The sequence below is a fragment of the Culex pipiens genome, chromosome 2 (genome assembly GCF_016801865.2).
Source record: "Culex pipiens pallens isolate TS chromosome 2, TS_CPP_V2, whole genome shotgun sequence".
Taxonomy (NCBI): domain Eukaryota; kingdom Metazoa; phylum Arthropoda; class Insecta; order Diptera; family Culicidae; genus Culex; species Culex pipiens.
Window position 1 is genome coordinate 119,229,390 of NC_068938.1, and position 16,481 is coordinate 119,245,870.

General features: G+C 43.2%; 1 protein-coding gene across 1 annotated transcript; it reads left to right on the forward strand.

Annotated features, from left to right (window-relative positions):
• The first annotated feature begins 418 nt into the window (after nucleotides 1-418).
• On the forward strand, nucleotides 419-15,493 carry LOC120423157 (1-phosphatidylinositol 4,5-bisphosphate phosphodiesterase gamma-1). The gene is made up of 13 exons (XM_039586837.2): nucleotides 419-937; nucleotides 1,004-1,116; nucleotides 1,189-1,893; nucleotides 3,689-4,398; nucleotides 4,473-4,730; nucleotides 4,809-4,923; nucleotides 4,986-5,167; nucleotides 5,225-5,408; nucleotides 5,464-5,761; nucleotides 13,800-14,558; nucleotides 14,618-14,757; nucleotides 14,814-14,924; nucleotides 14,997-15,493. Exons 1-13 carry the CDS (start codon nucleotides 904-906, stop codon nucleotides 15,036-15,038), a joined length of 3,651 nt encoding a protein of 1,216 aa, XP_039442771.1. The 5' UTR covers nucleotides 419-903; the 3' UTR covers nucleotides 15,039-15,493.
• Nucleotides 15,494-16,481: the final 988 nt, after the last annotated feature.

The following is a 16,481-nucleotide window of genomic DNA, read 5'->3' on the forward strand; positions in this document are numbered from 1 at the left end:
ATATTTTTTTTACAACTTTATTTTACTCTAGCGGATATTTTTTGTGCAAGAATTGTGTCTAGAACGAGGTCTAGAATGCTTTTCGAGAAACATGAACAAAAACATAATTCGATCAAGAAAAATATACAATTCGATTCAGCAGGAACTGTGTGGACCGGAAGACACATTTTTATTGTTTATTTACTAAAATTTCAGTAGGTAGATGAAAATTCAGTAAAACTTTACTGAATTTCAGTGAAAAAAATTTGGTGTGTATACGAGCAATGTTAACTAAATTTCAGGTACATTTTGTGTAAAATGTTTGCAAGCGTGTGTCCCAAAACGCACAAAAGAAAGCGTTCCGTCGTGCTTGTTTGCTCCCTTAAAATTTACCCCTGTTTTGACTCAATTTCACACAACGTACACAAAGAAACTCACTTTCTCGTGTTTGACAGACGTTTCGTGATGGTGCTGTAGCAGTGTGCGCATAAAATGGGCAACAAATCGCCTTTTTCTGCTCTTTTGCGGTGATATTTTGTTGAATAGTGCTGATTTTAAGTGAGTTTTGTTGAGTGAAACTGAAATTTAGTTTGCAGCATCTGCACGGAGTTTGATTTTCGCAGTCCAAAGATTTTCATTTTACTCGTTTTCTTCCGTCTATCGCCTACTGAAGTTGACGTTTGAAAGTCACGCGTGGGTGTATGGGTGCGTGTGCGTGCAAGCGAGACGGAACGATCAGTGTTTTGGTTTTGCGCGTACGTAAACAAACGAGTTGTGATTTTTTTTCTTTGCTGAATGATTTTTATCGCAGCGAAGCAGCTGCAACGGAACTTGAACACTTTTATCGCCATCATTCGCAATCGGAGCTCTCGCGAGGTTGCATGAAACATATCTGTCGTCGTCGTTCGAGTCGAGTGTTCCACGATGAGTTTCAGCAGCATCAGCTTGCCGGGGTTGGGTGAGTTGTTATCAACGGTTGCAGAGGAGCGATGTGAAATTTGAATTTATTTATTTATTTTTGCAGACTCCATGGAGCAAATTGTGTGCAGCCTGGAGCGGGGCACGCTGATCCAAAAGTTTTATCCGCGGCGCAAACCGGAAAAGAAAACGCTGATGCTGCGTCGGGAAACACGACAGGTGAGTGTGCTTCCCACGGTGCGGAACGCGAAACCGGATGTCTCTAATCGGATTTTTTTTCTCCGTCGACAGGTTACGTGGTCATCTCCGACTCAGAACAATCGGGCCAACTTTGAGGGCGCGCTGGAGTTGCGTGAAGTTAAGGAGATTCGCCTCGGCAAGGGATCCAAAGACTTTGAAAAGTGGCCAGAGGAAACGAAAAAGATAGAACTTCGCAAGTGCTTCGTCGTGTACTACGGGAGCGAGTTCAAGCTGCGGTCGCTGTCGGTGGTTGCGCTGTCCGAGAAAGAGTGCGAAATGTGGATCAAAGGGCTAAAGTACATGGTGGCCGATACGATCAATGCGCCGTACTGGCTTCAGGTGGAGCGATGGCTGCGCAAAGAATTCTACGCCATGGAGAATCCGTACGAAACGGTCACCCTGAAGGAGGTGAAATCGTTTCTGCCAAAAGTAAACTGCAAAGTGTCGACGGGGAAGCTCAACGAAATTTTCCACGAGGTAGACTGCCGGCGGCGTAACGTGCTCGGCTTCGACGACTTTACCCGGCTGTATCAAAAATTGATGACCGCGTCCAACACGATCCAGGATTACTTCGACGGGTCCATGCAGTATTCGAAAAATGGCCAGACCGTCACGCTAAAGGAGCTGCAAAAGTTCCTGACCGATGAACAGAACGACCAATCGGCACACGACGAAAAGGCCGTCGCCGGTCTGATCCGCGAGTACGTCCAGGACCCGGTCCGAGATGTGCAGGAACCTTATCTGAAAATTCAGGAGGTAAGAAAACGGACAAATCGATATCGTTATCAGTCGTTTAGTGGAATATTACCCGCGTTGAGTGCATAAAGCAACGCGTTTGTGTGTGTGTGTGTGCGTTAGTTAGAACAACCAATTTGCTCTCGATGCTTAATCAAAGTGCGTAATTAGTGCGTTGCTCAGTCAGGCAGCAACTCCATCGCCGTGCCAACTTATTACTGACAAATTAGAAAGTATAGTGCAAACTGGGGTCAAGGTGGCGTGCATCGGAACTACTTCGAATCCCCAAAGGGTTTTTTTTTTATTTTGCCTGCATCGTCTTTTCCCATAAGCTTGATTAATTTGTGGTACACTCCACGACGACGACGACTACGACGATGATGATGATGAAGTGTAGGAGTTGGACTCTCATTAGCAAAATGGCCTAATGTGGAAAGGGTTGATGTTTGCGCGCGTTTGTGTGTATGTTTGTACTAGACCTTCCATGGCGCTCTTGGCTTGATTGTTTCTGGTTCTTGCGGGTTCGGGTTTAAATAAACATAATGTTTCGCATAAATTAATATCGTTAAGGAGGTGTTCAAATTGCTTAAAGATTTTACTGTTTACCACTTTGAACTGCTTAAAAAAGGCTTAATGCTTTCCGATATTGTTTTTACAACTTTATTTCTAAGTGTAGGTAATAAAATTATGTACTTGAAAAATTAACTTGTTAGACCAATCTACAGTTACAGTTACATATCTCCTACAAATCAAAAACTGAGTGTGATGTGAATCAATCAAAATCCGGTTTTCGTTTTAAATATTTTTTGACAGCTGACGACTTACCGTATCTAAGGTTGAGGTTGAGAGCAAGAAAGAGAGAGGTCGAGAGAGAAAGAAAGAGTGAGCATGTGCAGGTTGCCTGAGTGCCGAACTTGGTTCCATTCGTTTTAGCTTTATGTGCGATCGCTGGAGGTCGTACTGGAATGAAGATCAAGACTGTGTCGGCATTCAAGTGTCGTTGTCGATGGTGAATGCTGACTGCTAGCAATTTCAAATTCCGTTTCCGTCCAAGCTTTGATATTATTATTTCTGCAAACTTTCGTTGAAGCGCTTTTGAGTTACAAGACCGGCGACGTATTGAATCGTTGAAAGGCTTTCGGACAACTTGGGAGTTTAGATGTTTTTTTTTCTTTTTAAGTTGATTCAAAATTGATGGAAATGAATAGAAATTTCGACGCCAACATTTCAAAAAGCATCATGTACAAACCATGCGTTTTGAGAAAAACGCATTTGAATGTTTAGCATCCATTTTCAATTCCCATTTTAATATAAAAGCAAAATAAGATGTTCTTATGATAACAAACGATGAAAAACGTTGCTTTTATTGATACTTGATCATCCAAATTCAATAAAACATTATTTCCGTCATTATATTTGAGAAAAACAAACATAACTTCTTTTGAAATCACCAACGTCTATATAACCCTGCTGTCATTGAGGGGGACGCTTTGTTATGATTCGTTTTTCTTCGCCGAATGTACATGGCGCTTTGTTCATGTTGCTTTTTTTTCGTCACGAGGTTCATGTAGTCTTTTGTTTGACAGGTTGACAGGGCTACATAAACAGGGACTGCTGATGGGAGCGATTTTGTTTATGTTACTTTATTTAAAATCATGATTAAACAGACTTTACTGAAGTAACTTTTGCTCATTTTTGGTGGAGAGGTAGCTTATTAGGAGTACTTTTAGAATATGCAATAACCCAGAAAGTGTCAAAATGTACATGATGCCTTTTGAAATGTTACCGTCGATTTAATGGTGAATCGTCTTTACAGTTTATCGACTACCTGTTTTCGCGCCAAAACGAGATATGGAACAAAGAGTGCGACACCGTCTACCAGGACATGAACCGACCCCTGTCGCACTACTGGATCTCTTCGTCGCACAACACCTACCTCACGGGGGACCAGTTTTCTAGCGAATCTTCCGTGGAAGCTTACGCACGTGCTTTGCGTATGGGATGCAGGTGCATCGAGCTGGACTGCTGGGACGGTCCGGACAATATGCCGTTGATCTTCCACGGGCACACGTTCACGACGAAGATTAAGTTTAAGGATGTTATCAAGACGATTAAGGAGCACGCGTTTGTCACGTCGGAATATCCGGTGATACTGTCGATTGAACAGAACTGCTCGCTGGCCCAGCAGCGCAAGATGGCGTACGCGATGCAGGACGTGTTTGGGGATATGCTGTTGACGCAGCAGGTTGAGAAGAATGAGATTCAACTGCCGACGCCGTTCCAGCTGCGCCGGAAGATTATATTGAAGCACAAGAAGCTGCCGGAAAATGGGGCCAAACTGCTGGTGGAGGGTGAGGGAACGGTGCCGAATGATGGAGCGCTGATCCGGGCCGACGAGAACGAGTTGGACATCCGGAACAGCGTGCGAAACGGTATTTTGTATTTGGAAGATCCGGTGGACAAGGTGTGGAATCCGCACTTTTTCGTGCTGACCCAGCACAAGCTGTTCTTCACCGACAGTCAGAGGTGAGTCGAATTGTGTCTAAATTTACGCCATTTTATGTGTTGCCTATAAAAAAATGCTTGTCCTCCATCGGCAGAATCGAACGGGAAGACGTCCGGGACGACGAGTTTGAGACCAGTTTCTCGCGGCCGAAAGAAAGCGTAACGAACGATGAGTTGCACTTTGGGGAGAACTGGTTTCATGGAAAGTTGTCGGGAGGCCGCGAGGAGGCCGAATCCCTTCTGCGGCAGTACGCTCATCTTGGTGATGGAACGTTTCTCGTGCGGGAGAGTGTCACGTTTGTCGGGGATTACTGTCTGTCGTTCTGGCGCCAAGGAAAGCCCAATCATTGCAGGTGCTGTTTTGTGTCTTGTGATGTCTTTTGACGGGATGGCAGGGTGATGTTACAAGATTGCTTTCGTTTCTATTACAGAATTAAGCTCAAGCAAGACAAGGGCGTCACCAAGTTCTACCTGATGGAGAACAACCTGTTCGACAGTTTGTACAGCCTGATTGTGCACTATCGCCAAAACCCCTTGAGAAGTTCGGTGAGTTACGGAAAACAACGCTATAAAGTAAATTTTTGTCAAATCTTGATTCTTTTTCGCAGGAATTCTACATTACGCTGAAGGAGCCGGTTCCACAACCCAACAAGCATGAGAGCAAAGAATGGTACCACCAGAACACGTCCCGCGAGCAGTCCGAAATCATTCTGCACCAGATGCAGAACGACGGTGCCTTCCTGGTGAGACCAAGCGACAAAGGACCGAACGCGTTTGTCATCTCGTTCAGGTTGGTGTGTTGAAATCCCACCTCAAAAGACAGTTTGAAAATTGCTTTTAATTTCAGGGCACACAAAAAGATCAAACACTGTCGCATCGAAGTGGAGGGGCGGCTGTACGGCGTCGGCGGCATGGAGTTCGAAAGCCTGATTGATCTCGTAAACTTTTACATGAAGCATCCGCTGTACAAAAAGGTCAAACTGATCCACCCGATACCGAAGGACATGCTCAAGCGAATCAACACCCTAAATGTAAGAGAAATCGCACTAATTTTCAACACCCAACTAACAATCACCCCTCCAACAGGGTCCGGAGGACAACGGCGCGTACAGCTACATGGATCCGTCGTGCATGGACGAGAAGGTCACGGTGAAGGCTCTCTACGACTACAAAGCCCAGCGGGATGACGAGTTGTCGTTCTGCAAGCATGCCATCATCACGAACGTCGACAAGAAGAGCAACGAGCTGTGGTGGACGGGAGATTACGGCGGCAAGAAGCAGCACTACTTCCCGGCGAACTACGTGCAGGAGATTAGCACATGTGACGGGACGAGCGACGACAGCGGCGGCAGCGATTCGCTCATGCTGGGCAGTCTGCAGAAAGGTGGGTTTCATGATTGGGGTGGTCTTTCTATTTCACTGCAACAACACTTGCGTATCTTGGGTAGTCCACTGGTTCGTAGTCACATCCACTATGTATTTCTTGAAATGCACTTGCAACTTGTCGAATTCTTCGACAGAGAAGCTGGTTACCTTGGTTCCAAACTTGGAAATCTTGTAAATTGGCTCGAAATCGTACTGACATAGCGGCTTTATCTTCACAAGCTTGTAAAAGGTCGTGGAGTTGTTTGCTTTTGTTTACCTGCCAACTGGCCGGGTGGTGGAACCGCCGGGGCGTTTCCTCGTCTTGCTGGGCTGGCATTGTTGTTGTTTTTTCCGCTCGATATTTCCTTCTCCGACGACAGCTCCGGTGACCTCAGGGAACTTCTTCCGATTTCCGCCTAAATGGGAAACTCTCGTAGAGGAAGCCGATCTTTTATAATGAGTTAAAATTCGTTGACGTTCAATTCAATTCAATTCTTTACTGCTCCCTTTGTGTAGTTCTTATTGTTATACAGCAATTCCCCACGAAAACAGCATGGAAAAAAACAAAAATGCTCGGATCGGGCTCAAAATTTTTCTAGGCGTTCCCTGGCCGAAATAATTAGACCCGTATTTTTTTGTTTGGCCATTAGGGTGACCTACGCCGTGTTAGGGTGGTCTGAAAAATGGCCATTTTCGTGGATTTTCGCTAAAACCACTTTTTTCGAAAAATCATAACTCCTCGCCATTTTAACCGATTTCAATTGTCTTATACGCAAATGAAAGGTGATAAGTTGGCCTTTAAAAGAAAAACAGTAAGAAGCTTTAAAAATCTAGCCTAACATACGAAAAGGGCGTATGAAACTTTAAAATGCCGTTTTGACGGTGTCTGGACCAAAGAGCCTATGTCTGGAAATATTTTTATCGGATTCCCCGGACATTTTTACATAACATACTAAAAAATGGGAGGAGTTCATTAACAGGATTCTGAGATATGATTTTTTGAAAATAAAATCCGTTTTTATCGACGCGCCGCGCGCAAAAACCGGAGAATGACGAAATTGGCAAAAAATCAACTTTTTTCACTAATACTGCGATAACTTTGGAAACAAATTTCAGCGATGACCTATAGATGTTTGGGTACCAAAATTTTCGTAATAAAAAGACGCAACTTTTGGTACCCAGACATGTATACTGCCGTTCTACGCATAATTGTCCCATGTTCAAAAAGATGCAACTGAGAAAAACGCGATTGAAATTTTTCGACCGATTTCTAGGTTTCTACGCATAATTGTCCCGTGGGTTCCTATTCGCCCTATGTGTCCCTAATCGCCCCAGTTAGCAGTTTATCACCCTTATTAGTGATCATCTTGTTATACAACAGGTAAACAAGGCATAATGCTTAGTAAAACTAATGATTCCGTGTAAGAAAATACTTGGTGGGACAATTATGCGTAGAAGTTCAACGATGGGACAAACAGACTTGGTGTTGTTTTTGATGAGTTTCCGAACAAAGTACCAGATTTTATGTGTTTTTCTTAAAGTACGCATCAGACTAAACTTAAAAATGGCATAAAGTCAAAATCGTCAAAAACTGACATGGGACAATTATGCGTAGAACGGCAGTATAGGTCATCGCTGAAATTTTTAAGTTATCGCAGTTTTAGTGAAAAAAGTTGATTTTTTGCCAATTTCGTCATTCTCCGGTTTTTGCGCGCGGCGCGTCAAAAAACACGGATTTTATTTTCAAAAAATCATATCTCGGAATCCTGTTAATGAACTCCTCCCATTTTTTAGTATGTTATGTAAAAATGTCCAGGGAATCCGATAAAAATATTTCCAGCCATAAGCTCTTTGGTCCAGACACCGCCAAAACGGCATTTTAAAGTTTCATACGCTCTTTTCATATGTTAGGCTAGATTTTTGAAACTTCTTACTATTTTTCTTTGAAAGGCCAACTTATCACCTTTCATTTGCATATAAGACAATTGAAATCGGTTAAAATGGCGAGGAGTTATTAATCTTCTCATTGAAAAGTGCCGGCGACAAAATTGGGCGAAAAGTTCACCGCCCGGAGATCGCGAGTTGGCGCGAGCGAATGAACACCGCGAAAAAAGATTCGGGGGTGCATTGGGGTTAAGTGATCATTTCGTCATTCGGTTTAATTAAACAATAATTATTTTTTCGTAAATGTCGCTACTTTGATGCGATGTAATTAATTTTCACAGTAAATTAGACATTGTTACATCAAATTTGACCTTTCAAACGCACTAGAATGGCCAAATTTTAAAACATCAATGTTTGCCAATTTGACCGTTTTACCCCCAATTCCCCTTGTAGAACAAAAGAAAAGTTCATCCGCGGTCTGTCAGCAGCGCGCTGTTTTGTTTGCTGGATCAACATTTCTCGACTTTTTTTTTATTAGGTCCTATAAACATATGAAAGACAATAGCTTATAGGACCTTTTCAAAAAAAACTCTGGATTTGGAAATGTCGAACGTTGAAGGAAATCGCTCAAAAAATGGAAATTAATCGATTTCAAATGTTATGGCCGTAAATGAAAGGTAAGGGTGGCTAATTTTTTATTCCGATCTGTAAAACTAGTTCTGGCGAGGGTTCTGGGCACTGCCGCAATCGATTTTACCGGCGGGTTGCTTCCGGTTGCATTTGATTTGAGGAGAAGGTTTTTCAATCCACCTGGGGCTTATTCGGGGGCAACAGTTTCGGTAATCCGGAACTTCCGGTAAGTTTCATATTTGCAGTGTTTAGCATGAAAAACAAACTTAGACCAATCTTTCAAATGTGCGCTCTTTTTGAGGAGGGGGTGCAAACCGAAGAAGAGCGCAACTCGGGGGAGCGTTATTTCGGGGTTTGAGCGCAAATCGAAGGAGCGTTATTGCGGGGTTTTGGCGTAAAATGAGATTTTCTTTTTTAATTTTATTTACAATTAAACGAAACATTTATATTCAATAGGGTCCTAAAGCCCTGAGTCAATTGTTATGTTCAACGGTAAAAAAAAGATTAAAACCCATTTTTGATCATTTTTTTTCATTTAAATGCAAAAAATAGGACAGGACAACATTTTTTTGATGAATCAACTAAGGTCCACTTAGAACGAGCTGTGATTTTTTTTTTTTAATTGATTTAAAATCGATTTTAAATCCTTCTTGGTCGTACAAAGTGTCATCTTCATCGTTGTGAACAATAATATCACAAATGTAAGCTTCACCTTTGGGCCCAATTGAAACCACTAGCGTGCACAGGGTGGGGCAACATGGGGCAACTGCCCCACCATCCTCAGAAATTTGTTCTACATTTGGTCAGGGGGTGTCCACAAATGACGTATTTTTCAAAACTTCCATATTATTGCCCCACCTTCCTCAAAGAGCTGGGCACGCTAGTGTGAAACATATCAAACGAAATATTTGAAACCAAACCTGCACAACAACAAACAAACAGAGAAATGAGGCGCTAATTTGGATTCAACAAAGTATTTAATTCCTTTCGTTATTGCAAATCGACTTTTGATTGCATTTTCAGATTTGTATGAAACCTTGTCCGTTGATGTTTTTTTATGACCAAAATAGTTATTGTGCACTATTGCCTCATATTCTTCATACAAAATGGTGTCTGTCTATACACAAGTGCTGTGAATGTTTTCGCAAATCTGTATCTTGAGATAAGATTTTCTGAATACCAACCATTGGCAAAGTTTTAAGTTATGACCAGGATTGAATTAAAAACTTTTTTTAGTCTAAAAAAGATTATAGTTACAATGGTTAATACACCCACACCCAGAACTGGGCATCGGCATACGAGAGGATAAAGAGCACGATTCGGTAGTAAAATGCTACTGTATGCTTGTAATGCCAAATTGTGACCCTACCTTCTTTAACAATAACTCTTTTACTTTTCTTGAAAAAGTTTCCCTCATTAGAGCGCCATCTCTTGGTGGGAGGTAGGGAGATTACTGAAAAGCTTCGCGTGAGATCTCTACTATACGTTCCACGAGATCTCATTTAACTGTCGAGTGACCTACCAAATTTGCCTAAAGAAATAAAGAAATACGATTTAAAAGGAAACGGGAGCGGGACTCGACCTTTATAAAAGAGCCCGAAAAAACTCCTCACAAAGGCCCCGTTTTCCCTGATGCCAGAATGAGATGGAACTAGCCTCCAATTTGCTCCATTTCTGTGTGAGAGCGATCTTGTCGAGGCCTTTAGATCCTCGCGGGACTTTTTCTATCTTTTCACGTGAAGACCGTCAACCAGTAAAGTTGCTAGACCGACCTCTGTGGCACTAAGTTAGTTTAAAGTGTCATTAGCCAAGGATTGACTAGGGCAAACCCGGTAGAAAAGCCTACCGAAGCTTAAAACCTGTTACAAAACCGTAAGATTGTGAATTCCTGGTGTAAATGTTAAGAAAACTTAGAATGTTTGCTCTTTAGGCCCATTAGTTAATCTCCAGCATCTCCTCTGACCTTCGCGGGTGTGTTCTTTGCGACTTTCCGAAGGTAAGAAGCCCTGGCGGCATCAATTGTGAAGATTTTGCGACTAAAACGTGTGAATTAACGTTGGACAGGTGAATTTGCCCACCTCCCAGCGTGGGTGCGAGTTGGGGCACGATCGATTGCCAGCTGAACATCACGATTGGCCCGTTCGCGGACGAGCATTGCCGGTGAGGCACGCGGATTGGCCTCGTGGAGGAGATTTGGCCCATTTGAGCACCGCAACGCAACCTAGGACGCTCAAATTGTAGGCCCGGTCGGCCATCTTGCGAATATTGTTGTCCAATTGTCGTTTGGAGGCAACAAAACCATCGAAACACGTGCTCGCCATCGTCCAAAATTGTGAACACGCGGTGATTTCGAGTGCTTGACGACCACTGACTGCGAGCGACCAGCCGATACGCTCATTTTCCGGCTTTGCAACCCCCTTCCGGTCGCTCAGTGGAAATTAGGAAACTTTTCACGTGAAATTCTACTCCTCAAACGTCTGAGGACTGCGGGTGGACTACCCGTCGGGAGCAACCGGTGCTGTCGCAGCGGAGACCAGGAGCTGGGTCGCGCGCGGAAACGTCGCACGCTCGAGGAAGCGTACTGCCATCTGGTAGTAAAAATCGGAAACCGGCTTGCGCAGCGCGTGCACACGCGCGTGCCTACCTGTGCCATACCTGGCGCGGGGCATCGCGATCGAGTTAGCCGTTGGAGTTAGCCGTTGGAGATTGCCGTTGGAGATTGCCGTTGGAGATTGCCGTCGGAGTGTTCCGGTCCCTTCGCCCAAGGATTAAGGTCAGATCTGAAAAGTTATTTTTTTTTACCTTGAGCTCAAACAAACTTGTTAGTTGGTAAGATTAGGCGTGACGTCACAACCCATATTGTTAAGCTAAAACGCAATATAAGCCTAAATGCTGGTCCGTCAAACCATCCAGCGTGTTTGGTAACTGAATTGGGTGGCCGATTTGCGTGGACAACGTGGGTTAAGCGGGTCAAATACATGAATTATCGCACACAAATTTGAGTTTAGTTTCTGATTATTTCTGGCATTATTACGTTAAAATCTAGTGCAAATTAATTGGTCCCTCGGGAGGTATCTGTGTTCTGGTGTTTGAGCCTCTATTAACCCGCCCTTAGAGTCTTTGCCGGGTCTCTAAAAACAGCTTCAGCAGTCTCTCGATCCCCGGGAGTGGCGCGACACCTTCGGTGTCAAAACTGTTGATAGTCGAGGAACAAATCAATCCGTTACATGCTGACGGAGAGGATAAATCCCGAAATTGCCGTGAGTACTTTACTCATGAGTTCATTTTCCAAAAAAGTTCATCTATCAAAAAAAAAGTACCGGTACCGAGATTCGAACCCAAGACCTTCGGCTTATTGAACCGTGCCTTTGCCGTATAGGCCACCATGGTTCGGTGACTAAGTGGTGGTCATTTGTCCATATCAGCCACTCAATTGGATGAACTCGTCAATGAACGAATGAACTCGCGAGAGGTCTTTACTCACGCAAAATAGTACTTTCCTCACGTTTATTTTCGGGAGGACTTTCCCCTCGTTCTTTAACTTTGGGTGCATATAGACCCCAGTTGATTAGGTAGATCATCAGCATGGCTTTCTACCTTAGGTACTCGCGAGTGTGTAGTAGTGCGGTTGTCAAAATCGTTATATCTGACTCTCTCACTCCACTGCCACTGACATTGTTTATGTTTTGCTTTTCCTGGCACGGTTCATTGTTCGTTTGTTATTGTTTTGGTTTTAGTGGCACGGAGTCATGCACTCACACTAATGCAAAGCAAGATCGTGAGTACCTATGATATACAGCCTTGGATCATCAGGTCATAACTCCCGGGAGTTCCTGGAGGACCCATAATAATCCAACATGGTTCTTAGAAGACTTATAACAATCCAACGTACCCCAGTGTCTCCATCGTTGTTCACTGAAGCTACACTCAAACCCCGATGGTTTGACACAAACTGTTGTCAGACGAACGGGTTCACTTTTTAGTTTGGCACCCCTTTTACACGGAGTTCACGCACACTACCAAACGTGTGTTTTGATAGTGTGCGTGAGCGCCGTGTAAAAAGTGACAGTTCGTCACTTTTTAGTTTGACTTTGACCAACCAATGGGGTACAAACTAAAAAAGTGTCCAACGAAAAAGTGACCAACCATCGGGGTTTGAGTATATACCGATGGATAATTCACCCATAAAGACCTCCGTCGAGACCTCCGTTGATCAGGTAGCTTTCTAGGCCATGACATCCGGGAGTTCTTGGATACCCAGATTTGAGGATGGCCCATTATCAGTGTTTTGTGGATGACCCCTTATATAAATGTTTCGTTTAATTGTAAATAAAATTAAAAAAAAAATCTCATTTTCCGCCAAAACCCTGCAATAACGCTCCTTCGGTTTGCGCTCAAACCCCGAAATAACGCTCCCCCGAGTTGCGCTCTTCTTCGGTTTGCACCCCCTCCTCAAAAAGAGCGCACATTTGAAAGATTGGTCTAAGTTTGTTTTTCATGCTAAACACTGCAAATATGAAACTTACCGGAAGTTCCGGATGACCGAAACTGTTGCCCCCGAACAAGCCCCTGGTGGATTGAAAAACCTTCTCCTCAAATCAAATGCAACCGGAAGCAACCCGCCGGTAAAATCGATTGCCGCAGTGCCCAGAACCCTCGCCAGAACTAGTTTTACAGATCGGAATAAAAAATTAGCCACCCTTACCTTTCATTTACGGCCATAACATTTGAAATCGATTAATTTCCATTTTTTGAGCGATTTCCTTCAACGTTCGACATTTCTAAATCCAGAGTTTTTTTTTGAAAAGGTCCTATAAGCTATTGTCTTTCATATGTTTATAGGACCTAATAAAAAAAAGTCGAGAAATGTTGATCCAGCAAACAAAACAGCGCGCTGCTGACAGACCGCGGATGAACTTTTCTTTTGTTCTACAAGGGGAATTGGGGGTAAAACGGTCAAATTGGCAAACATTGATGTTTTAAAATTTGGCCATTCTAGTGCGTTTGAAAGGTCAAATTTGATGTAACAATGCCTAATTTACTGTGAAAATTAATTACATCGCATCAAAGTAGCGACATTTACGAAAAAATAATTATTGTTTAATTAAACCGAATGACGAAATGATCACTTAACCCCAATGCACCCCCGAATCTTTTTTCGCGGTGTTCATTCGCTCGCGCCAACTCGCGATCTCCGGGCGGTGAACTTTTCGCCCAATTTTGTCGCCGGCATCTTTCAATGAGAAGATTAATATGATTTTTCGAAAAAAGTGGTTTTAGCGAAAATCGACGAAAATGGCAATTTTTCAGACCACCCTAACACGGCGTAGGTCACCCTAATGGCCAAACAAAAAAAATACAGGTCTAATTATTTCGGCCAGGGAACGCCTAGAAAAATTTTGAGCCCGATCCGAGCACTTTTGTTTTTTTCCATGCTGTTTTCGTGGGGAATTGCTGTATATAGCTTTGCCAAACTAAATTCCACCAGCTCTGAAGCAATAGACTTGTCATGACTCATGCAACACGCTCCAAAAACGTTACAGGTTCCCTGGACGTGCACGGTGCCGTAGTGGAGCTCACGCGCGGTCCGCACCAGGAGTTGGAGCGCATCCTACGCATTCAGAATCCCTCGATGCAAAACGTGTTCGAGATCGGGGTGCAAACCAAGGAGCAAGCCATCGATTGGTGTAACGCTATCAAGGAGGCCGCCCAGAATGCCAGCGCCCTCGAGGACGAACGTCGCAGGATGGAGCGCAACTCGCGGGTGGCGAAGGAGATGTCCGACATGATTATCTACTGCCGAAGTGTTCCCTTCAAGAACTTGGGCTGGGTGTTTTACGAGATGTCCAGTTTTCCGGAAACCAAAGCCGAAAAGTATTTTTTGCAGCAGGAAACGAGAATGTTCGTCCGGTACCATCGGAACCAGATTAGCCGGGTTTATCCGAAAGGACAACGCTTGGACTCGTCCAATTACCACCCGATAGCGCTGTGGAACACCGGATCTCAGATGATTGCGCTGAACTATCAAACGCCAGACAAGCCGATGCAGTTGAATCAGGCCAAGTTTAGGGACAACGGCGCTTGCGGGTACATTTTAAAGCCGGATTTTATGTTTAGAGACGAGTTCGATCCGAATGATCCAAACTGTCTGATTGGGGTTGATGAGAAGGTTATTAACATTCGCATCATCGGGGCGCGGCATCTCTGCAAAGGAGGTCGAAACATTGCGAGTCCGCTGGTCGAGGTAGAACTGCTGGGAGCTTCCTTTGACAACGGAGTCAAGCATCGAACCAGGGCAGTCGGTAAGTTGAGCGTCTGTACGTGGATAATTTCAGCAAACTTAATGATCTCTCTCTTGCAGCGGACAACGGCTTCAACCCGATTTGGAACGAGATTTGCGAGTTCAGAGTTATGAACCCTTACTTTGCCATGCTGCGCTTTGAAGTGCAGGACGAGGACATGTTTGGCGAGCCCAACTTTATCGGGCAAGCGGTGTATCCGGTAAGATTGGATCCTCTGACTATTAGACTTTCACTAACTAAACTTCTATCGCACAGATCAATGCGCTGCGAACCGGGTACCGAAGCGTTTGCCTGCGCAACAAGTACAGCGAGGAGATGGAGCTGGCAACCCTGCTTGTTCACATTAGTATTCGAACCAACGAACAGGTGAGTGAAGCGTAATCGCTTATTTGTTGCACATGACTACAAACGGTTTGTACTTTCACGCTGCTGCTGCAGAACGGAAACAATGGCGTTGTGGCGGCGGCGACGTTCAGCTAGGGACAGCACCACCGCAAAACTACAGTCAATTTTGATAGAAAAAGTGAATACAGTCAGGTTTCATCAAACGGATTAATTTATAGAGCGACACACGCACACTTTTATTAAGTGATTGAAAAGACTTTACAACTGCAAAGTATTATTTATTGACAGAGATGCATTTTGATTACGACCAAAATGAACAAACAGATGTTTTTAAGAGTGCCTAAAAGTAGTGAAACTAAAACTTTTTGGATCGAAAATAACGTATAGATATATTTTCCTAAGAGTGCGCGTATTTGTTAACTAAGTGGATATGATATGTGAGACTTGTTTTTCATATGTGTTTAGATGATCTTCCAGTGTGTTGTTGTTTCATGTTATAGTAAGATAACGAAATTTATCAAACCATTGACATTTTGTCAAGTAAATATACGGTTATTGTTTTACACGAAATAAATGAATTTTAAACCCTTAACATTCTGAGTTTTTCGTTGCTTTGTTTAATATTGTTCTTCTTAGATTTGTCGAGTCGATTCTGCGTTTTCAGGCGGATTGGCTGGTCGGCACTCTAAATGAGGAAAACAAGGAGTTACGAAAGCGACCTATAAGGCTGGCAAGTATTCTTTTTGAAAAGATTGTTATTGTAAAATAACATTTCCTGTACATAATAATTCATCCACTGCGTACTGCTTTATTCATCAGTGATATATCCCTTCCAAATCCGGATATCGTGGAGGCTTTATAGCTTCGTATAAACCAACTGCCCAATTTTTTTTTCGAGATTTTTTTCTTTTTCCCGTGTTCAGATGGTCATTTTGAGCAACTTTTGTTCTACGAAAAACTGTACTTCTCTTGTTGTAAGTTTTTCTTGTTTCATTTTTAGTATTTTAATTTGCATTTATCTGGTTTATTTTATGTTTGTTTTTGGTATTATTTGGCCTTTTTTTCATGTGTGACTGTAAAAACTTTATCATTTTTTTTTTGCTTGTTTTCACAGTTTATGCTATAAAACGGCACCATTATCATTTAAATTGTAAAAAAATGTGTAGATGCATAGTCTGGGACACTACAAAAATTACTGCATACTTCTTTTCACTTAAAATATAGGAAATGTTAGTAAAAAACACAGCCAAAGTTGACCCCTAAAAAAATACATTTTTAAAATATTGGCAAAGTCACATCAAACAAGTAAAACTTCCAACCCATAAATTTTCTTCAGCCATGACGATCCAGGTAAACGCCCCATGAAACAGGTCCTCCGAGGCCTGTACGACATGGATGTGAGTGTGCTGAAAGAAGAGCTCAAAACTCTTAAGTTGAACGTGATCGAAGTCTTCAAGATGACGAGACACAACAAGGACATCAAGTATCGTGATCAACTGTACCTGGTTCATCTCGACAACGCCGTCTGAGCTGAAAGCAGTTCGGGCAATTTTCAACATCATCGTGACTTGGGAACGT